Consider the following 24,703-nt stretch of genomic DNA (forward strand, 5'->3'; position numbering starts at 1 on the left):
TGTGGGGTCAAAGGAACCCTCCTGCACTGCTGGTGGGAATGTCAATTGGTCCAACCTCTGTGGAGAACAGTCTGGAGAACTCTCAGAAGGCTAGAAATGGACCTACCCTATGACCCTGCAATTCCCCTCCTGGGGATATATCCTAAGGAACCCAACACATCCATCCAAAAAGATCTGTGTACACATATGTTCTTGGCAGCACAATTTGTAATAGCCAAAACCTGGAAGCAACCCAGGTGTCCAACAACAGATGAGTGACTGAGCAAGTTGTGGTATATATACACAATGGAATACTACTCAGCTGTAAAAAATGGTGACTTCACCCTTTTCAGCCGATCTTGGATGGACCTTGAAAAAATCATGTTGAGTGAAATAAGTCAGAAACAGAAGGATGAATATGGGATGATCTCACTCTCAGGCCGAAGTTGAAAAACAAGATTAGAAAAGAAAACACAAGTCAAACCTGAAATGGAATTGGAGTATTACACCAAAGTAAAAGACTCTGGGGTGGGTGGGTGGGTGGGGAGAATACAGGTCCATGAAAAATGATGAATTAAATAGTGGGTGTTGTATTGCTAAATGGGAATCTGGGGAACGTTATGCATGTAAAAAAAAAAAAAAAAAAGAAGTAGAAATGCAAAGCAGAAATTGACTGAGTTTGGAGTATGGCACCAAAGTAAGAAAGCAGAAGTATACTAGAGTTTGCAGTGAGTACCTCCCTAATACTTCCTCTCCACTTTTCCAAGCTTTGGGTCCATGATTGCTCAACAATTTGTTTGGCTTTGTATGTTAACTCTCTTTTCAGTCACCAGGTTCCAGGTGTCATCAGGATGCCGGCCAGACTTCCCTGGATTGAAGACACCACCAATGTGTCCTGGAGCTCAGCTTCCCCAGAGACCCATCCTACTAGGGAAAGAGAGAGGCAGACTGGGAGTATGGACTGACCAGTCAACGCCCCTGTTCAGCGAGGAAGCAATTACAGAAGCCAGACCTTCTACCTTCTGCAACCCTCAATGACCCTGGGTCCATGCTCCCAGAGGGATAGAGAATGGGAAAGCTATCGGGGGAGGGGGTGGGATATGGAGATTGGGCGGTGGGAATTGTGTGGAGTTGTACCCCTCCTACCCTATGGTTTTGTTAATTAATCCTTTCTTAAATTTAAAAAAAAAAAGTGAAAAAAAATAAATAAATAAAAGACACAGAGTAGGAAGATGGATCAGAAAAAACAATCCAACAATATGTTGTCTACAGGAAACTCACCTAACTCAACAAGACAAACACAGACTTAAAGTGAAAGTATGGAAAACTATCATACAAGCCAATGGCCCACAAAAAAGGGCAGGAGAAGCTATTCTCATATCTGACATGATAGACTTTAAAATAGATAAGATTAAAAAAGATAGGAATGGACAATACTTAATGCTCAGAGGATCAGTCAATCAAGAGGACTTAATAATTATTAACACCCAATGAAAAGCCATTTAAATACATCAAACTTCTACTGAAAGAGCTACAGCAATATATTAACAGTAACACAATCATAGTAGGGGACTTCAACACCCCACTCTCTCAACTTGACAGATCATCCAGGCAGAAAATCAATAAAGACATAAGGGAGCTAAATGAAGACATAGATAAACTAGAACTATTAGATATTTTCAGACATGGATCATTGTCAAGGATAGACCATATATAAGGCCACAAAGACAGCATCAGCCAATTCAAGAGCATTGAAATCATCCCAAGCATCTTCTCAGACCATAGTGAAATTAAACTAACACTTAACAATCAACAAAAGACTAGTAACAGTGCCAAAATGTGGAAGCTCAACAGTACACTTCTTAACAACTTCTGGGTCAAAGAGGAAATCAAGGAAGAAATCAAAATGTTTCGAGAATTCAATGAAAATAAAGACACAAGCTATCAAAATATTTGTGACACAGCTAAAGCAGTCCTAAGAGGGAATATACAATATACAATCATAGATATACAAGCACATTAGGTAACAAGAAAAAGCACAAATAAACAGCCTGATTGCACATCTTAAAGACCTAGAAAAAGAACAACAAAGGAACCCTAAAGCAACCAGAGGGACAGAAATCACTAAAGTTAGGGCAGAAATAAATAACATTGAGAATAGGAAAACTATACAAAAGATTAACGAAAGTAAATGTTGGTTCTTTGAAAGAGTAAACAAAATCGACAAGCCTTTAGCCAGACTCACAAAACAAAAAAGGGAGAAGACCCAAATAAATCGGATAGTATACGAAAGAGGAGATATCACAACAGACACCACAGAAATTCAACATATCACGCAAGGCTTCTATGAACAACTATATGCCACCAAGCTAGAGAACCGGGAAGAAATGGACGATTTCCTAGATAACTACCAACTTCCAAAACTAAGTAAAGAGGAAGTGAATAACATTAACAGGCCCATCATAGCTAAATGAAATTGAAACAGTTATCAAAAATCTCCCCAAAAATAAAAGTCCTAGACCAGATGGTTTTAAAAATGAATTCTACAAAACCTGCAAAGAAGAACTAATACCTCTACTTTTAAAAGTCTTCCAGAAGATTGAAGACACTGGAATACTCCCTGCCAGCTTCTATGAAGCCAACATCACCCTGATACCAAAAGCAGACAGGGACACAACCAAAAAAGAAAACTACAGACCAATATCTCTGATGAACATAGATGCGAAAATATTGAACAAAATTCTAGCCAACTGGATACAGCAGTATATCAAAAAGATTGTTCATCATGACCAAGTGGGGTTTATCCCAGGCATGCAAGGTAGGTTTAATATACGTAAATCAATCAATGTGATCCACCACATCAACAAAAGCAAGACCAAAAACCACATGGTCATATCAATAGATGCAGAGAAAGCCTTTGACAAAATACAACATCACTTTATGATCAAAACACTACAAAAAATGGGAATAGATGGAAAATTCCTCAAGATAGTGGAGTCTATATATCGCAAACATACAGCCAACATCATACTCAATGGTGAAAAACTGGAAGCATTTCCCATCAGATCAGGTACCAGACAGGGATGCCCACTATCACCATTACTATTCAACATAGTATTGGAAGTTCTTGCCATAGCAATCAGGCAGGAGCAAGGAATTCAAGGGATACAGAGTGGAAAAGAAGAAGTCAAACTCTCCTTATTTGCAGATGACATGATAGTATACATGGAAAAACCTAAGGAATCTAGCAAGAAGCTTTTGGAAATCATCAGGCAATACAGTAAGGTGTCAGGCTACAAAATTAACATTCAAAGGTCAGTGGCATTCCTCTATGCAAAGACTAAGTTAGAAGAAATTGAAATCCAGAAATCAATTCCTTTTACTATAGCAACAAAAACAATAAAATATCTAGGAGTAAACCTAACCAAAGAAGTGAAAGACTTGTATACTGAAAATTATGAGTCACTACTCAAAGAAATTGAAAAAGACACAAAGAAGTGGAAAGATATTCCATGTTCATGGGTTGGAAGAATTAACATCATCAAAATGAATGTATTACCCAGAGCCATCTACAAATTTAATGCTATCCCCATCAAGATCCCAAGCACATTTTTTAGGAGAATAGAAAAATGCTACAAATGTTTATCTGGAACCAGAAAAGACCTAGAATTGCCAAAACAATCTTGAGAAAAAAGAACAGAACTGGAGGCATCACACTGCCAGATCTCAAACTGTATTATAGGGCCATTGTCATCAAAACTGCTTGGTACTGGAACATGAATAGATACACTGACCAGTGGAATAGAATTGAGAGCCCAGAAATGAGGCCCCACATCTATGGACATCTTATCTTTGACAAAGGTGCCCAGACTATTTCATGGGGAAACCAGAGTCTCTTCAACAAATGGTGTTGGAAACAATGGGTTGAAACATGCAGAAAAATGAAACTGAATCACTGTTTTTCACCAAATACAAAAGTAAATTCCAAGTGGATCAAGGACTTGGATGTTAGACCACAAACTATCAAATACTTAGAGGAAAATATTTGCAGAACTCTTTTCTGCATAAATTTTAAAGACATTTTCAATGAAACGAATCCAATTACAAAGAAAACTAAGGCAAGTGTAAACCTATGGGACTACATCAAATTAAAAAGCTTCTTCACAGCAAAAGAAACCACTACCCAAACCAAGAGACCCCTCACAGAATGGGAGAAGATCTTTACATGTCATACATCAGATAAGAGTTTAATAACCAACATATATAAAGAGCTTGCCAGACTCAACAAGACAACAAATAACCCCATCCAAAAATGGGGGGAGGACATGGACAGAATATTCATCACAGAAGAGATCCAAAAGGCCGAGAAACACATGAAAAAATGCTCCAAGTCTCTGATTGTCAGAGAAATGCAAATCAAGACAACAATGAGATATCACTTCACTCCTGTGAGAATGTCATACATCAGAAAAGTTAACAGCAGCAAATGCTGGAGAGGGTGTGGGGTCAAAGGAACCCTCCTGCACTGCTGGTGGGAATGTCAATTGGTCCAACCTCTGTGGAGAACAGTCTGGAGAACTCTCAGAAGGCTAGAAATGGACCTACCCTATGACCCTGCAATTCCTCTCCTGGGGATATATCCTAAGGAACTCAACACAGCCATCCAAAAAGATCTGTGTACACATATGTTCTTGGCAGCACAATTTGTAATAGCCAAAACCTGGAAGCAACCCAGGTGTCCAACAACAGATGAGTGGCTGAGCAAGTTGTGGTATATATACACAATGGAATACTACTCAGCTGTAAAAAATGGTGACTTCACCCTTTTCAGCCGATCTTGGATGGACCTTGAAAAAATCATGTTGAGTGAAATAAGTCAGAAACAGAAGGATGAATATGGGATGATCTCACTCTCAGGCAGAAGTTGAAAAACAAGATCAGAAAAGAAAACACAAGTAGAACCTGAAATGGAATTGGCATATTGCCCCCAAGTAAAAGACTCTGGGGTGGGTGGGTGGGGAGAATACAGGTTCATGAATGATGATAAATGACATAATGGGGGTTGTATTATTAAATGGGATACTGGGGAATGTTATGCATGTACAAACTATTGTATTTACTGTTGAATGTAAAACATTAATTCCCCAATAAAGAAATAAATTTTTTTTAAAAAGGTTAAGAAAATTGTCTTAGGTCAAAAACATTCTATATAGCTAGCTTAGAGAATGATCATATACAAAGAGAGATAACTTTGACTGTCCCCAGTCATTCTAAGTCTCTATTCTGAATTACCAGACAGGTGAGATTCAGCATTTGGATTCACTATCTTCAAACATACCTTCAGTCAATGTAACATGGAGCAAAGATGAGCAGTTGCTGTTAAGTTCTGCACAATAAAAAATAATAATAATCAGCAAATAGATTGTTTAATAGTGACTGTTTTTAGTCACAACATTTTGAGAAAGTTTGTTATGTAAAATAAATCATTAAAGCTCTTTCCAGGAAAAAGAAATCATTTTCTAAGAAACAAGGTAAAGATTTAAACTTTACTCTTTTTCCAAATTCCTAACACTAATTTAATGTTAAAATGCTACCATATTTCAGTGCTGTCTGACAGTTAAGCATACACCATGGTATACATTATTCAGAAGTGCAGTATTTCTTTCTCTTTTTTAAGAAGTTATTTATTTATTAATGAGAAAGATAGGAGGAGAGAGAGAGCACCAGACATGACTCTGGGACATGTGCTGCTAGGGATTAAACTCAGGACCTCATGCTGAAGAGTCCAGTGCTTTATCCACTGCACCACCTCCTAGAAAACAAGTATTTCTTTCTTTTAAAGGTTTATTTATTTAATTTAATGGAAGACAGAGAGAAGGGGAAAAAAATACCTACCAGAGCATCACTTAGCTCTGGCTTATGCTGGTGCCAGGTATTGAACCTGGGACTTTGAGGCCTCAGAAATACTAATACTATGGTCTAACAGCCTGGGGAAGTATTTCTGTGTAGGGAGCTGGGGAGACAGCATAATGATTCTGAAAAAACTTTCATGCTTGAGGTTCTGATGCCCCAGGTTCAATCCCCAACACCATCATAATCCAGAGCTATATAGTGCCCAGGTGTTTCTGTGTCTTTCACTCTAATCACTCTCATTAAAAATAATGTAAAATGAAGAATTTTTATGTATACCACATTTTAACCAGCATCTAGTACATTGTACGTATATAGTAACATTATTCCCTTTTCTTAATTGGCTAGAGAGACATTAAGTTTTCTGTGAAGTAAATTCTTTCTTGGATTATGTGGACTACAAACATCATGAAAATTCACATTACATATGGGACTAATTGGTGTCCATGTGACTTTTTGGCTTGAATTTATGCCATAATTTTGTAAGACTACACCCAATTTGTGTGTATGTGTGTGTGTGTGTGTGTATGTGTGTGCATGTGTGTGTGCATGTGCATGTGTCTATGATATGTACTTTACAAAGGAGCACTTATCTGGAAGGGTGGCATTGGGGAGAAAAAGTCCTTTGGTGGTAGGAAATGTGCAGTATTATAATCCTAGTAATTTATAATCTCATAAATCAATATTAATTTATCATGTCAAATTAGGGAAATAGATTGAATACTTCAAGTTTTCTAACTACCTAGGCTATAGTTCTGAGTATACATATTTTCTTTAGCCTGAGTATTTAATGTTTCAGATTTGTAAGATGATCAAATTCTGACCCTGGCATTAAATTCTTTAAGAAGCTCTAAAAATAGTGGTCTGGGAGGTGGCGCAGTGGCTAAGGCACTAGACTCTCAAGCGTGAGATCCTGAGTTCAGTCCCCAACAGCATATGTATCAGCGTGATGTCTGATTCTCTCTCTCTCTCTCTCTCTCTCTCCTATCTTTCTCACTAATAAATAAATAAAATCTTTAAAAAAAAAAAAGAAGCTCTAAAAATAGATAAGTTTTTTTTGTTTGTTTTTGCTTTCAGGGTTATCACTGGGGCTTGGTGCCTGTACTATGACTACATCTTTTTTTCCCATTGTTGTTGTTACTATTGTTGCTGTTGGATAGGGCAGAAATAAATTGAAAGAGGAGGTAAAGACAAAGAGGAAGAAAGATAGATACCTGCTTCACCACTAGAGAAGCAACCCCCCATACAGGTAAGGAGGCAGGGGCTTGAACTGGAATCCTTGTGCTAGTCCTTGTGCTTTGCACTATGTGTGCTACTGCCCCAACCCTCTAATATATATTTGAATATATAGTTGTTTTTAAATATGTAAGTTACCTAAAACCATAGGGACATACCAAAAATAGACTTCCTTGCATCTTTCCATTCTAAGATTTCTTATTCTTATCTACTTTATTCTTACTTTCTGGTTCCTGTTGATTAAAAATTATGTCCTGCCTTATTTTTTAACCACCTTTCAGCCACCAAGTTAAAGATGTTATCATAATTCCATCCTGACTTCCATGAGCAGACAACCTTACTAATATGTCCCAGAACCTCACCTCTCCAGAGCCCTATCCAACTGGGAAAAGACATAAATAGTCTGGGGTTATGGACTGATCTGCCAACATTTATGTCTAGCACAGAAGCAATTACAGAAACCACAACTTCCACCTTCTGCACCCCCAAAAAGAATTTTGGTCCATACTCCCAGTGGAGGAGAAATGATAGGGGAAAGATGACCAGAGGGCTCTGAACTCCAATTCCATCAGGACCTGGAGAGAGAACAGGAAAAAAGGAAATGCATTCAGAGGTAGTAATGTGTTTAACTATGACTTCAAGAGGAAGAGAAAAAAGGAGAGAGGTGAATATGTATAAATATAGAGAGATTTAGAAATAATTGTCAAACCATATCTGCAACCTTGGAAGAACTACTTTAGTTTCCAATAGAGTTTCAGTGTAGAACTCTGCTGTGGAAACAGCACAGAATTATACCTCTGCTATCTTATAATTTTGTAAATAAATATTAAATCACTAATAAAACAAAAAAGTGAAGGCAGGACCATGAAAAACTGGGCAAAAAATATAGATAGATAGATGACAGATGAATAAATAGATATAGTTATAAAATAGTTAGATAGATAACAGATGAATAGATAGATATAGTTATAAAATCAGCCCAAATCTATGACTTCGGGAAAACTACTGCAGTTTACAGTGGGAGGGGGGGAGGGGCACAGAACTCTGATGGTGGGAATAGTACATAATTATATTTCTATTGTCTTATAATTTTGTAAATAAATGTTAAATCACTAATAAAAATTGCAAAAAGGGATTTGTGGTAGCGCAAAGGGTTAAGTGGACGGCGCAAAGCTCAAGGATCAGCATAAGGATCCCAGTTCAAACCCCCAGCTCCCTACCTTCATAGGCAGTGAAGCTGGTCTGCAGGTGTCTGTCTTTCTCTCCCCCTCTGTCTTCCCCTCCTCTCTCGATTTCTCTCTGTCCTATCCAACAACAGCAGCAAAGACAACAATAATAATAACGACAACAAGGGTAACAACAAGGACAACAAAATGAGAAAAACAGGCTCCAGGAGCAGTGGATTCAAAATGTAAGCACCATGCCCCAGCAATAACCCTGGAGATGGCAAAATATATACCTAAAAGCAAAAGAACACAGTAGTCTGCAGTGAGTCAGTATAAAGTTCACAGTGAAATAGTGTCTACTTAGATTTAGATACACTCCTCACCTACTTCTTATTACACTTCCCTCACTCACTCCAAAGCTAACCTTATCAAAGCAAGGACTGAGGGAGTTGGAGTTGGGCGATAGCACAGCAGGTTAAGCACAGGTGGTGCAAAGCACAAGGACCTGATTAAGGATCCTGGTTGGAGCCCCTGGCTCCCTGCCTGCAGGGGAGTTACTTCAAAGGTGGTGAAGCAGGTCTACAGGTGTCTATCTTTCTCTCCCCCTCTGTCTTCTCCTTTTCACTCCATTTCTCTCTGTCCTATCCAACAACGACAACAACAACAATAATAACTACAACAATAAAACAACAAGGGCAACAAAAGGGAATAAATAAATAAATAAATATTAAAAAAAAAATCAAGGACTGCAAAAGCTGAATAAGGGCAAGAGACTGGCATACTTTAACGATGACTCTTTAGTTACTATCAGGCCACCCCATCAGCTGGGGCCCTAGTCAGGGAGTCCTGAGATTCCCAAACAAACATGATGGGCCTAGAACTCAAATAATCTCTCTCTCCATTGTTACAAGTCACCTCTGTCAGAAACAACAAAACAGACCCCTTTGTGGGCCCCCCATAGAACCTTACCATCAGATTGGATCAACAGCGGTAGAGAATGTTCCGTTCTCCAAAGGGAGGCTGGACCACATACTCTATGCTACACCTGGGGAAGATGGGTCCTAATATTGGGGCAGCTTGGAACGTTCCTACTCATGACCACAGAATGTGAGCTCAGATCTACAGGGATGTAGAGGTCACATATGCTCCTAAGCTGAATATGGGCCCCAGATAAGATCAAATAAATGGGGTTCACAGTAAAAAATATTTATACACGTTTCCCATATTTGGGAGCTACTCTCTTCCGTGATCCAGCTTTCTGGTCCTTTTTTCCAGACATGACATCATCTTTCCAGACAATAACTTAGATCCACCTGCATATCAGATTCCAGGCTCAGGGAAAAAAAAAGAAAAAATTAGTATAGCCACAGGTCCTTTTGAATATAACTAAACCTACTAGCTATCTACAAAATGGAGGAATCCCTACCCCAAGTCTTCATCTGCACTATTACAGACTTTAAGTTCATGATTAGACAACAATTTGTTTGGCTTTATATGTTAACTCTTTTCAGCCACCAGGTTCCAGATGCTAGCATGATGCCTGCCAGACTTCCCTAGACAGACACCAATGTGTCCTGGAGCTCCAGTTCCCCAGAACCCTACCCCACTAGGGAAGGAGAAAGGCAGGATGGGAGTATGGATCGACCTGTAAATGCCCATGTTCAACAGGAAAGCAATTACAGAAGCCAGACCTTCCACCTTCTGCAACCCACAATGACCTTGTGTCCATACTCCCAGAGGGTTAAAGAATAGGAAAGCTATCAGTGGAAGGGATGGGATACGGAGTTCTTTTGGTAGGAATTGTGTAGAGCAGTATCCCTCTTATCCTATGATTCTGTCAGTATTTCCTTTATATAAATAGAATAAATAAATAAACAAATAAAATATAACAACCCTGGAGGCAAAAAAAGTGCAAAAAAACAGTATAAAAAATTTGTTTCAGATAGCTTTGGACAGACTGTAGGGTTTTGTTTGTTTCAGATAGGAAGTCACTACTATTTCATTGCAAAATCAGAAGCTCTCTGGATACAACACAAGTTTCCTTAGTAACCTGAGGCCATCCTACCAATCAGGAAGTGAAGAGGAAAGTAAGCATTCCTACTCCTATATAGGAGAAAGCTAGCATACCAAATGCACAGGTTACTCTGTTCAATTTGCACTTCCAACATCCAGGTTCTTCAATGTCAACAATTATTTATCTAAAGCAAGTGTAACTGATAAAAGCTACTTCTTTATCCAACTCCCTCACAGTTTTAAAGTGGAGAAAATGAAGAAGTTGACACACAGATTATTTTGATGCTTAGGGCAATCCTAAAGAAAAGTAATTACATTTTAACATCCACTGACCTAGGCAGTTCTACCGGAATTCTACATATGTGTTCTTAAAATCACCTTGTTATGCAAAATTGTGAAGTAAAAAAATCACAATGTTTATGGGTTTATATGAATAACACTTAAAAAAACTTTCTCAGTGCTATGTTAAAAAAATAATAAGATCCCAATACATATAGGAAACACAGTTTTACAGCAGTCAAAGGGTTAAGATCTACATACACGCTACAAAAATATGATCCATGACTTCAAAAGAGTTGAAGAATTTTTTTGTGTCTGTACTTAGACTTCAGAAGGATTACAACTTGTGATTTATTTTTCAGGGGGAAGGGGAAAGGAGAGTTGTGATGAATGAAAGATCGGAGGGAATTAAAATAGAAATATAGTAACACATGGTAGCTGGCAAGCATATGTGTGTGTGTGTGTGTGTGTGTGTGTGTGTGTGTGTGTGTGTACACTCACCTATGTATACTTTGTTTTTTCCTGGATGGCTAGTCTGAGATGAATGCAAATTTCTGTGTATGAAATTATAACAAGCAAACATGAGATTCCTGTTCTGCTTATATTATTCTCCAACAATTCAATGGAATAAATTTGCATTTCCAAAACAAACACTATAGCAAAAAATGACTGGATGTGCATGTGTGCTCTCATCAGATCCTCCTGAAAGAGATATGCCAAAGGATAGTAGTTGTCAAGCTATTAAGCATAAGTTGTTTTCAGTTGTCAGGTGTCTTTGGTACTATGGACCAGATGGTAAGAACTAGCAATCATTCCTCTACTATAAAGGCAAAATGGAGAAGTGTGAAAATATCTCACAGACAGCAGAGAAAATGCAGGCACAGAAGCAGTCAGTCTATTGTATCATAAAGGAAAGTGCCATTGAATTCTTGATTCACAAAATTCTAGCTATAAAATTTACCATTCCAAATATATAAGATTTTTGGAAAGGGCAAAGCTAGGAGGCAAAAAGACAGCATAAGGATCAGTGGCTGTCAAGATTTAAAAGGAGAAAGACGAAGAGGAAAAGCACAGAGAATTCTTTAGGCAGGGAAATACTTCTGTATGACACTATCTATGGGCTTTAACAAGTTTATAATCATATGCATTTAAAGTTTCATTGTTTTCAAAATCCCTACATGAACTGTGAACTTTGAATGACAATAATATGTTCATGTAATTTTCTCAGTGGTACACATGAAACATTCTGGTGAGGAATTTCGATATTGGGGAAGGCAGATAATGTGTGGGGATACGGTATGAAAACTCTGAACTTGCCACTCAGTTTTGTTCTGAATCTAAAACTGCTCTGAAAAATCAAGTTTTATTTTAACTTCCATTTTATTTATGTGTTAATTTATTTATTGGATATAGACGAAGAGATATTGCTAATTGCATACATGCCCACAATTCACTTTGTTTACAGTCAATAAAATACAGATTTTAAAAAATATTTTATTTATTAATAAGAAAGATAGGAGGAGAGAGAGAAAAAACCAGACATCACTCTTGTACATGTGCTGCCGGGGATCAAGCTTGAAAGATCAGTGCTTTATCCACTGTGCCACCTTCTAGACCACAAGACATAGCATTTTCAACATATGCCTAAGGCCCCAGATGACCTAGGTTCAATCCCCAGCACCACAAGGTTTAAGCAGTACTTTGGTCTGTGCTCTCTCCCTCGCTACCCCCTCTCTCTAAATGAATAAATATTTTAACAGATTTATTTTTTTAAATGCATACAGCCAGCCATGATATCATCTTCCCAGAAAATAACGTGGGTCCACTTGCATATCAGATGTCAGGCTCAGGAAAAAACTAGTATAGTCATGGGGCCTATAGAATATAACTAAAATAGGCCTACAAGTTATCTTCAAAATGGATACCCCCCCAACTCTTCATCTGCACTATTACAAAATTTACGTTCATGATTAATCAACAATTTCTTCCTTTCACTCTACTTATTTATTTTAATTATCTTTATTTATTTATTGGATAGAGACCATCAGAATTCAAGAAGGAAGGGGGAGATAGAAAGGGAGAGAGACAGAGAGACACCTGCAGCCCTGATTCACCACTTGTGAAGCTTTGGCCCTGCAGGTGGATACCGGGGGCTTGAACCCAGGTCCTTGCACATTGTAACGTGTACTCAACCTGGTGACTGAAAAAGAGTTAAGATAGAAAGCAGAACAAATGTTAACTAATCATGAACCTAAAGGCAAGAATATTGTGGGTGGAGATTTGAGGTCTCCATTTTGGAAAAAGCTAGTACGTCTATTTTAGTTATACACCAAGCGGCCCATGCATGACCCAACTAGTTTTTCCCTGTGCCTGACTTCTAATATGCAGGTGACCTAAGCTGTTGTCTGGGAAGATGGTGTTACAGTTGAAAAAAGGACTAGAAAGCTGGATCAGGGAAGAGAGTAGCTCCCAAATATGGGAAAAGTATATAAATATTGTTAACTGTAAACCCCATCAATTTGATCTGGGGCCCATAGTCAGTACAGGAGCCTATATAACCTCTGCATCCTGGTAGATCTGAGCTCGCATTCTGTGGTCACAGCTAAGAACATTCCAGACTGCACCTATTTCAGGACCCATCATCCTTGGGTGATAGGCAAAGTATGCTATCCAACCTCCCTGCAGAGAATGGAACATTCCCTACCATTGTTGATTCACATTGTGGGTCAAATAGGGGCCCACAGAGGGGTCCATTATGTTGTTCCTGATGGAGATCACCAATGACCATGGAGAGAGGGATCTGTTAGAGGTCTAATCCCATCATGTCTGTGTGGGAATCCCAGGACTCCCTGACTAGAGTCCCTGGTGACGATGGGGTTGCCTGGTAATGACTAAAGAGTCATCATTAAAGTATGCCAGTCTCTTGCCCTCATTCAGCTTTTGTAGTCCTTACTTTGTCTGACAGGGTTAGCTTTGGACTAATTGAGGGATGTACAATAGAAGGTAGGTGAGGAGGGTATCCAGGTCTAAGTAGAAACTATTAGGTACTTTATGATGTCTTTTTAGGTCTTTCTGCTTGCTTGCTACATTTATTGACTCACTGCAGACTACTGTGCACTTTTGGTTTAAGGTATATGTTTTCCCCCAACTCCTGGATATATGTACTTATGCCCCATCTCATGGACCTTGGTCTATATCTAGGTTTTGAGGTTTGTTAAGAAGTGTACCACCTGGGAGTATGAATTGACCTTTCAATGCCCATGTTCAGCAGGGAAGCAGTTACAGAAGCCAGACCTTCCACCTTCTGCACTCCATAATGTCCCTTGGTCCATGTTCCCAGAGGGATAAAGAATAGGAAAGCTATCAGGGGATAGGGTGTGATATGGAATTCTGGTGGTGAGAATTGTGTGGAGTTGTACCACTCTTATCCTATGGTTTTTGTCAGTGTTACCTTTTTTATAAATAAAATTATATATATATATATGGAGAAAAAAATTATATATATAAAGAAGTGTACCACTCAAAATAAATTTAAGGAGTCCTATGAGCTAGGAAAGGTCTCATCAGAGTGATGAAGCTGGTGAAAAAAATGAAAGTACATACAAATTTAATACATTTCTTGCAAAAAATGGAGGAAGTAAGGAAAGTATAAGGAGCAGAGATTAGCTGGTCCCAAATTAATGGGGATATATCCTGGGGTCAAGCTACAGGTACAGCTGGTATACTACTGGTATTTTTAGTGTTTTTCATTGACTGCCTTCTTTTGAATGTATGCTACTTCCACTAAAAGTTTTTCCTCGTCATCTTAACATTCACAATACCTTGACTTTTTCAAAGGAGTTGCTTGTAGAATCTTTTCCTGAAATTTAGAAGAGGTAGTGCAGTGTATTATCTCAAGCATGAAGTTCTGAATTTGATCCCTCGTACTGCATACACCAGAGTAATGTTTCAATTCTCTCTCTTGTTCTTTCTCCCTCTCTCTCTCTGATTGAAAAATAAAAAAAAAATTTTCCAAGGAGTGCAAGGACTTCCCTCATCTTCCCTCCTTTCTTCTGTGTAATCTCTTTTGTTCTTTTATTATTTATTTATTTATTTATTTATTTATGTTATCAGAGTACTGCTCAATTCTCATTCATGGTGTGTGGGGGATTGAATTTGGAACTTTGGAGCCTCTTCTCTTGAGAGAAGAGGCATGAGAGTGTCTTCTCTTGCCTAATTATTAAGTCTATCTCCCCTGCTCTTTTCTATATAGCTTTCAACATTTCTTCCAACAGTCTTCTTGCTTCTGAAGATGGAACTTGGTTTGGCAAGTTCCTAGGTTTTTGACATTCTGTCATTATTTTTTTAATTTTATTTATTTATATATTCCCTTTTGTTGCCCTTGTTGCTTTATTGTACTTATTATTGTTGTTGTTATTGATGGTGTTGTTGTTGGATAGGATAGAGAGAAATGGAGAGAGGAGGGGAAGACAGAGATGGAAAGAGAAAGATAGACACCTGCAGACATGCTTCACCACCTGTGAAGGACTCCCCTGGAGGTGAGGAACCAGGGTCTTGAACCAGGATCTTGATGCCAGTCCTTGCACTTTGCGCTATGTGCGCTTAGCCCACTGTACTACCGCCTGACTCCTGACATTCTGCCATTATTTTAAGTGTAATTTTTAGCAACATATATGTAATTTTCAGATATATATACACACACATATATATAACCATAATTTTAAAAAGTAGAACCTAATACAGAATTCTCTGGATTCATATAATTATCATTACATTTAGCATTTTGGTACTACTTAAATATATATCATTATGAGAGAGACACCAAAGTATCATTCGACTCTGTCATAGGGCAGTGCCAGGGATTTCACCTGGAGTCTCAAGAACCTGTGCTATCTCCCTGACCCCAACACTTTGTTTTTTAAATTACTTAAAATGCTTAAATTACGTGGTCTTAATCTTAATTAGCTCCAGAGTTCCTTGTTCTCATTTTCAAAATACCAAGCTGAAAGTGTTCTCCTAAATTTTATACAAACTTATTTGGAAATAAAATCTAACATACACTGCCAGGAAACTAGTCTTAGTTTCTATCTCACTTAATATGGGTAATCTTACTTTTCACTACAAAAATATTAATTGGATTGCTTAAGGGGTGCTAACTCAAATCCCACTGGGGTGTTACATAACATAAAGTATGTGTAAGTTATTACTTTCCTATTAACCAAAATATCTTGGCTTCCAAAACATATATTGCCCCAGGTGATATAGAATTGAAAAGTCTGAATTATTTTTGAAGTATTCTTGTCAACCTGAAAATAGAAGTTGAGTGTTACACAAGTAGAACCTGAACTGGAGTTGGCGTATTGCACCAAAGTAAAAGACTCTGGGGTGGGTGGGGGGAGAATACAGGTCCAAAAAGGATGACAGAGGACCTAGTGGGGGTTATATTATTATAAGGAAAACTGAGAAATGTTATGCATGTACAAACTATTATATTTACTGTCAAATGTAAAGCATTAATTCCTCAATAAAGAAATTAAAAAAAAAAGAAATTGAGTTTTAATACAGAGAGTGTAGATTGACACCAGATGTCTTCTCTCTGTGTATAACCTCCAGCATCCTTTGTACTGGTGTGACTAGATGACTGGGAGAATTTGTGATGAGGGCATATGTGGAATTTCTGTGTTGTGTGGTTCAAAGTACATCCCTTGCTTTCTTGAACCTCCTTTCTTCCTCATTTCCTTGCTCCCACTAGTTTGAAATGGTCATAAGTGAAACTGACTTGGAAGCTACATGTTGGGAGTGACTCGTAATCTGCTGTCACTGCCTCCTGCGTAACTGTGTATATCATGACCAGTCAGTTTATTCATCAATTATTCTTTTTTACATTAGTGAGAAGTCACTTTTTTTTTTTCTGCTCAGCTAGGGCTTATGATAGTGTTGAACCTAGGAACTCAGAGCCTCAGGTTTGATAACCATTATGCTGGCTCCCCAGGAAGAGGTAATCTTCTGTACTACTTAATCCATGGTAGTTTGGAATTTGTTTACTCTATTCCTGACCTGTCTGTATCTATGAGATCACCAACTTGACTTTAGTATGTGCTCACTTAATGAGGTTTCATTCTCCTATTAAGAGGGGAAAAAATGTAAAACTTGATAACAATAAGAGAACATTTATCCACACACTTTTTTTCAACACGTTCATTTTTCTTTCCTGAGTTAAGCAAAATTACTTTTTTTTCCCTATTGCTTCATGCTTTCTCAACTTCTATTCAGTGTGTATCTTCCTATCCCTTCTAGGTTCCTCTGTAATGGCTTCTGAGGTGCAAGAGGTGCCTGTCACCCTGAACTCTCTCTGTGCTATGTCTTTTTGGCTCATAGCAGTTACTCTTGAGAGCAAAGCAAGGAAAGCCCTCTATTGACATGTTACAAACCCTTTAGAGAACTCTTAGTTTGAATTGGAGGAACTTTTAATTCATTGGTTGGTTGGGTGTTTTTTTTTTTTCCTACTTTTGCTTTGAATCTTAACTAGTAGTGGTCAACACTGGAGTAAACTGGGGGGAAAAAAATCCCCCTTTTCTTAGTTTCCAGTCATTTACTAGTTAAGTTTCTCAACAACCAACTTTCTTTGTTTTTTGTTTTGTTTTTTTTTTTAAGAAAGGATTAATTAACAAAACCATAGGGTAGGAGGGGTACAACTCGTATGTTAACTCTCTTTTCAGTCACCAGGTTCCAGATGCCATCAGGATGCTGGCCAGGCTTCCTTGGACTGAAGACCCCACCAATGTGCCCTGGAGTTCAGCTTCCCCAGAGACACACCCTACTAGGGAAAGAGAGAGGCAGACTAGGAGTATGGACCAAACAACCTGCTTTCTTACATGGAAATCTCCTCCCTTCCACCCTTTCTTCTCCCCCTCCCCACCACCACTCCCCCCAGGTAAAAAACAGGAGCAGCAACTCTGAAAGTTGAAAGTCCCTCTGTGGAGCTCAGTAAATGGAAAACAGAAAATCAAACTTGTATCTCGTTTTTAAAAGACCTTTTAAAAAAAATACTAAGATGATAAACTGTACCAAAAAATGAATTCTTATAAACTTTAAGGATTATTTTATTTATTGATTGGTATTTTTGTGGTGCCTTGATTTCTAATCTGTTTAACTTCAAACCGACATCTTTGATTAATAGTCAAAATAAACATCTGTTATCCAAAATGCTGAGATTCTCTCCAATTATATCAGATTGTGAGGCTTATACTGATGAACATTTCTATCTTCCAATCAGCAAATATCCAGTCACGCTGAGAAAACTATTGGTTATTTTCCAGGACCCAGAGTACTGACATTGGATTAAAATATAAAGTATACCCTCTGATTACTTACTAACCATGAGCATGAAATTTTACTATAATATCTCCTGTTTTGTGATTTAATCATCTTTAAAATCTTACAGTTTGTTGGGGGAAAAAAAACTATTTTATTTCCTCTAGAGTTGACCAACTCTAGAATGAAGGGAAAAGCAGACATTGGAGAAACAAATACTGAGTCTGTTATCTAATTACATTCCTTCCCACATATACATATCTATATATTTTTTCTCTTATTCTTTATAGCAGGGGCCTGGGTGGTGGCACACCTGGTCAAGTGCACATGTAACAGTGTGCAAGGTCTCAGGTTCAAGACCCCTGTCCCAACCTGCAGGGGGAAAGCTTTATGAGTGGTGAAGCAGATCTGCAGGTCTTTCTCTATCTCTCTCTATCTCTCTCTGTCTCTCTCTCATCTTCCCTCTGCCCCTCTGCTTTCTCTATCTCTATCAAAATAATAATAATAATAATAAATAATAATAATAGATGCCAGCAAAATAGTTCCCTTGGATATGTAGTGCTTTGTCATTTGTACCACGAGATTTGAGTTCAGCCTCTATCACAATGAAGAAAGTTTCAGTGCTGAAGTCCATTTTTTTGCTATTTTTCTCTGTCTCTTTTTGAGGAAAAAAATCATCCTGGAGCAGTGAAACTCTGACAATGACAAGAAATAAATAAATAAATACCAGGGCAAATGAAGTTTCCAATAGTAATTTATAACTCTTAGATTCTATGATTTTTCTCTGGTGGCTGCTGGTTGGGGTGAGTGGAGAGGAGGCATATGGGTAAAAGTTGAGAGCTCTATGGCTGGATTAACAGCCCTGGAACATTCTTGGTGGATGTGATATGTCACTATGTAAGAAACTACAATCACAAATGTTTTTTATTCATATTGCACCAAAGTAAAAGACTCTGGGGTGGGTGGGTGGGGAGAATACAGGTCCATGAAGGACGATAGAAGACCTAGTGGGGGGTGTATTGTTATACGGGAAACTGGGGAATGTTATGCATGTACAAACTATTGTATTTACTGTTGAATTTAAAACATTAATTCCCCAATAAAGAAATAAAAAACAACAAATTTTTATTATAAACAATGCTATATAAATAAAGTTTCATTAATGAAAGATAAGCCCTAGGAATCTGCTGTATAGCATTGTGCCTGTAGTTGACAAAGAGCTTTTTAAGAGAGTAAACCTCATGTTTTGCTCCTATGAGAATAAAATAAAAATAAAACAGAAAAGAGTAATATCTATGGAGGTGGGGATAGCTTTACTAGATAATTCAGGGAAGTATTTAAAACTTAACCACTTGGGAAATATAACATACTGTTTTAATAGAAAAGGAGAGAGGTGGAAACAGGTTGGAATGAAAGGAAGGAAGGAAGGAAAGAAGGGAGAAAGGAAGAAACTGTTAGTGTTGAAGGAGTTCCCTAAAAATATTAATGCCCTGCTTTCTTTTCTTATTTATTCATTTAGTTATTTTATTTTATTTTACTCTATTTATAAAAAGGAAACACTGACAAAACCATAGGATAAGCCTTGCTTCCTAACCCCCACTCAGCATCTACTCCTGCTTGACAGGAGTCCAAGCTGCAGTGAGAGGGAACTACTTTCCAAAAGTTTTTCCTGAAGTTCAATTTACATACAGTAATTGAACACTTAAATTTCTATCTCAATGTATTTTCACCAATTAAACATGAGATTCAATCAGAGAGCAGAATAGTTTTAGCATTTTAAAAAGACAAAGGTTTGAACAGTTACTCTTTAAAATGTCTAGTAAAATGTTAACTGAGTGTAAGTCCTTCAGGTGTATGCATGAGGAATGAGAACCTTATGTGTTTTCTAAGACGATGCTCAGAACTGAAACAAAAATTATTTAGATTTCCTCTCCTGGGCATATACCTTAAGGAACCCAACACACCCATCCAAAAAGACCTGTGTACACATATATTCTTAGCACAATTTGTAGTAGCCAAAGCCTGGAAGTAACCCAGGTGTCCAACAACAGATGAATGAGTGGCTGAGCAAGTTGTGGTATATATACACAATGGAATACTACTCAACTATTAAAAATGGTGACTTCACCGTTTTCAGCCGATCTTGGATGGACCTTGAAAAATTCATGTTAAGTGAAATAAGTCAGAAACAGAAGGATGGACATGGGATAATCTCACTCTCAGGCAGAAGTTGAAAAACAAGATCAGAAGAGAAAACACAAGTAGAACCTAAACTGGAATTGGCATATTGCACCAAAGTAAAAGACTCTGGGATGGGTGGAGAGGAGAATACAGGTCCAAAAAGGATGACAGAGAACCTAGTGGGGGTTGTATTGTTATATGGAAAACTGGGAAATGTTATGCACGTACAAACTATTGTATTTACTGTCAAATGTAAAACATCAATTCCCCAATAAAGAAATTCAAAATATAATGATTTAGACTCAAACTACAAACCTTATTATATGTAGTATAGTACTATCATCAATATTTATATTGTCAAATTAACTTTTTAATGATGCTCATTTATAGAAAAGGGATAAATTGTAAGATAAATAAGATGTATGTAAAGACAACATGACTCTCCGCCCCCTCCAACATTTACTTCAAGAAGGTCTCCTAGCAGGGGTTGGGTGGTGGTGCAGTGGGTTAAGCGCACGTGGCAAAGTGCAAGGACTGGCATAAGGATCCCGGTTCAGCCCCCTGCTACACACCTGCAGGGGAGTCGCTTCACAGGCGGTGAAGCAGGTCAGCAGGTGTCTATCTTTCTCTCCCCCTCTCTGTCTTCCCCTCCTCTCTCCATTTCTCTCTGACCTATCCAACAACGAACATCAACAATGGTAATAATAATAGCCCCAGCGAGGCTACAACAAAAGGGGGAAAAAATGGCCTCCAGGAGCAGTGGATTCATGGTGCAGGCACCAAGCCCAGCAATAACCCTGGAGGAAAAAAAAAAAAAAAAAAAAAAGGCCTCCTAGCTTCTTCTGTAGGAAAGCAGAAATGTGACGACATTTCCAAACATCAATCTGGACTTTCTCTGTGTGTCATTTGCAACCCTGTTCACTCATCTTTTACCCCAAGACCATTTCCCTTCCCCAACTGCAGAAATGAAGAGTCCAAAAAACCTCTATTGGGATTCTCTGCCAAAGTAGGTTTACAAGGTCAACTTTTCTCACTTTTGAGAAACTAGATAATTGAAAGACAAAGACAATTGAGAGAAGGTAGAGGGAGGGTAAAATTTGAAAGGGAATAAATAAGAAAAACTCTAAAGGGAATATGTCACACCTCCTTCAGCATTAATTACACACACACAATATCACCACATATAAAAACACACATATACCATGATCACACAAACACAACACATTACATGTATTACCAAACATCACACATTCATACAAATATTAGCTATATACATATATATTCCTGATCACATGCATTATATGCATACATTTCACATGTACAATACAACATGAATACACAGTTTACATAGCTATACTCTTTAATGAATAATCTGCCTCTATTGAACTCCACTCCCTGGCCATTTATTTTCCATATGGATGAAGGCAAAGGGATTTTTATTTATTTATTTATTGGAGGATTATTGTTTTATATTCGACAGTAAACACAATAGTTTGTACATGCATAACATTTCTCAGTTTTCCACATAACAATACAACCCCCACTAGGTCCTCTGTCATCCTTTTCAAGGACCTGTACTCCCCAACCCCCACCCCAGAGGCTTTAACTTTGATACACCAACTCCAGATCAGGTTCTACTTGTGTTTTCTCTTCTGATTTTGTTTTTCAACTTCTGCCTGAGAGTGAGATAATCCCATACTCATCCTTTTGTTTCTGACTTATTTCACTTAACATGAATTTTTCAAGCTCCATCCAAGATGGGTTGAAAACAGTGAAATCACAATTTTTAATAGGTAAGCAGTATTCCATTGTTCATATATACCACAACTTGCTCAGCCACTCACCTGTTGTTGGACACCTGGGTTGCTTCTAGGTTTTGACTATTACAAATTGTGCTGCTATGAACATAGATAGGTATACACAGATATTTCTGGATGGGTGTGCTGGGTTCATTAGGATATGTCTCCAGGAGAGGAATTGCAGGATCATAGGGTAAGTCCATTTCTAGCCTTCTGAGAGTTCTCCAGACTGTTCTCCACAGAGATTGGACCAATTGACATTTCCACCAGCCGTGCAGTAAGGTTCCTTTGTCCCCACAACCTCTCCAGCATTTATTGCTGCTTTTCTTACATATAACATTTTCTGATATATAGCATTCTCACAGGAGTGAAGTGGTATCTCATTGTTGTCTTTATTTGCATTTCTCTGATAATCAAAGACTTGGAGCACTTTTTCATGGGTTTTTCAACCTTTGGGATCTCTTCTGTGATGGACATTTTGTCCATGTCCTCTCCCCATTTTTGGATGAGGTCATCTGTTTTCTTGTGGTTGAATTTGGCAAGCTTTTTATATACTTTGGGTATGAAACTCTTATCTGATGTATGGCATGTAAAGATCTTCTCCCATTCTGTGAGGGGTCTCTTGGTTTGGGTAGTGATTTCTTTTGCCATGCAGAAGCTTAAAATGTAGTCCCATAGGTTTATACTTGCCTTAGTCTTCTTTGTAATTGGATTTGTTTCATTGCAGATATCATTAAAATTCATATGGAAAAGAGTACTGCCAATATTTTCCTCTAAGTATCTGATAGTTTGTGGTCTAACATCCAAGTCCTTGATCCACTTGGAATTTACTTTGTGTTTGGTGAAATATAGTGGTTCAGTTTCGTTCTTCTGCATGTTTCAACCCATTTTTCCCAACACCATTTGTTGAAGAGACTCTGCTTTCCCCATGAAATAGTCTGGGCACCTTTGTCAAAGATTAGATGTCTATAGGTGTGGGGGCTTACTTCTGGGATCTCAGTTCTACTAGTCAGTGTGTCTATTCATGTTCCAGTACCAAGCCATTTTGAGTGTGATACGTCTGGTTCTGTTCTTTCTTCTAAAGATTGTTTTGGCAATTCTAGGTCTTTTCTGGTTCCAGATAAACATCTGTAACATTTGTTCTATTCTCCTAAAAAATGTGCTTGGGATCTTGATGGGGATAGCATTAAATTTGTAGATGGCTCTGGGTAGTATATTTATTTTGATAATGTTAAGTCTTCCAACCCATAAACATGGAATATCTTTCCATTTCCTTGTGTCTTTTTCAGTTTCCTTGAGTAGCGACTCATAATTTTCAGTATACAAGTCTTTTACTGCTTTGGTTAGATTTATTCCTAGATATTTATTATTTTTGTTGCTATAGTAGAAGGAATTGATTCCTGGATTTCATCTTCTTCTCACTTAGTGTTTGCATAGAGGAATGTCACTGACTTTTGTATGTTAATTTTTTAGCCTTGAACCTTTATGTCTTTTATGTTGTCTAGATTAGAGAAATTCTAAGCTATTATGTCCTGAAGAATTCTTTCTTCTCTCCTTTTTTTCTTCCTCTGGTAAGACAATAATGTATTTATTATTTCTTTTGAAGTCATCCCATAGGTCTCTGTTGTTGTTTTCAGTATCTCTTAATCTCTTTTTGAGATCTCTTCTTTTTTAGTTGTCTCTAATTTGTCCTCAATCTTGCTAATTCTGTTTTTAGACTTATTTATTCTATTGTCTCTCCCCTCTACTGTTTTCTCGAGTTCATCTATTTTGTTACCCTGTTCTGATACTGTTTTAACTTGTTCAGTTAGCTGTGCTCTTAACTCAGCTATTTCAGCTTTCAGTTCTGTAATAACCTTGAGATAATTACTGTTTTCTTTCAGAGTCTCATTTTCTGTTTCTGCATTTATTATGACAATTCTTTCAAACTCTTTACTCACTCCTGTGACTGTTTCCTTAACTAGCATTTGGATGTTGACCTCATTGTGTTTCAACTTTTGGGGGGCTTTTAGCTGGAGTTTTATCCTGGTTCATTTCTCCAATATTTCTTCTTCTTGGTTTAACCATTCTAGATAGTATGTTATGAAGTGCCTCTCTCAGTACTTTTCAAATTACTGATCACTCTTGCCTGTATTGACTTGTGTCGAAGTAATGTACTTAAAGAGTTTACAGTTGTGGAAATTAACAGTTGTTTCAATATTATTTCAATCCCTGAGTTGGAGCACAGTGGCTTAAAAGCCTCTTTTGTTCTTTTTCTTCCCTATAGGCTATGGGAGCCTGGGAGCTTTAAAATTATAAGTAGGCTTCTTAGCTTAATCACTCACTCCTGACCCAGAGAGAAAGCAGGGTGGGGGAGAGACAATACAGTGGTTATGCAAAAAGACTCACATCCTAAGGATCCAAAGCTCCGGGTTCAGTTCAGCTTCTCTGCCAAGCCGGGCAGCACTGCTGGGCCCTGTGAGTGTCTAAACAAGTCCCATTTATAGTCTGTAGATTCTGAGACAATTATTCACCAGGTTCTCATCAGGAGAACACTGTGGAAAGGCTCCCACTATACAGCCCTACCGCTAGTCACCAGGGTGTAGATTTTCTCCCGAGTAGCCTGGTCAGTTCTCTGTCCCCCATTGTCAGCACAGGGCCTATCCTGGCTGCTCCAACCTCTGAGGGAAGTAGCAATGGAGATTCACAATTGCATTTGGTGAGTCTCAGGGGAGTCCTCTCTTCCCTTCAGCAGTCTTTTTGTTGGTAACACAGACTGGAAGAGGTGCCTCAACTGGTAAACTGCTGGACTGTTACTAGCCACTCAATCTCTCCTTAGGCTCCTCT

The 24,703-nt window shown here is 38.1% G+C and overlaps 1 protein-coding gene across 1 annotated transcript in view; it reads right to left on the bottom strand.

The window, feature by feature from the left end:
• Nucleotides 1-14,395: 14,395 nt before the first annotated feature.
• Nucleotides 14,396-24,703, bottom strand: part of LOC103108714 (probable E3 ubiquitin-protein ligase TRIML1) — a 12,877-nt gene continuing 2,569 nt past the window's right edge. Inside the window, exon 3 of the mRNA XM_060171569.1 lies at nucleotides 14,396-14,442. Coding sequence (XP_060027552.1) covers nucleotides 14,396-14,442 — 47 coding nt within the window. The remainder of the gene's footprint in view (nucleotides 14,443-24,703) is intronic.

The sequence above is a fragment of the Erinaceus europaeus genome, chromosome 2 (genome assembly GCF_950295315.1).
Source record: "Erinaceus europaeus chromosome 2, mEriEur2.1, whole genome shotgun sequence".
In the NCBI taxonomy this organism is placed as follows: Eukaryota; Metazoa; Chordata; class Mammalia; order Eulipotyphla; family Erinaceidae; genus Erinaceus; species Erinaceus europaeus.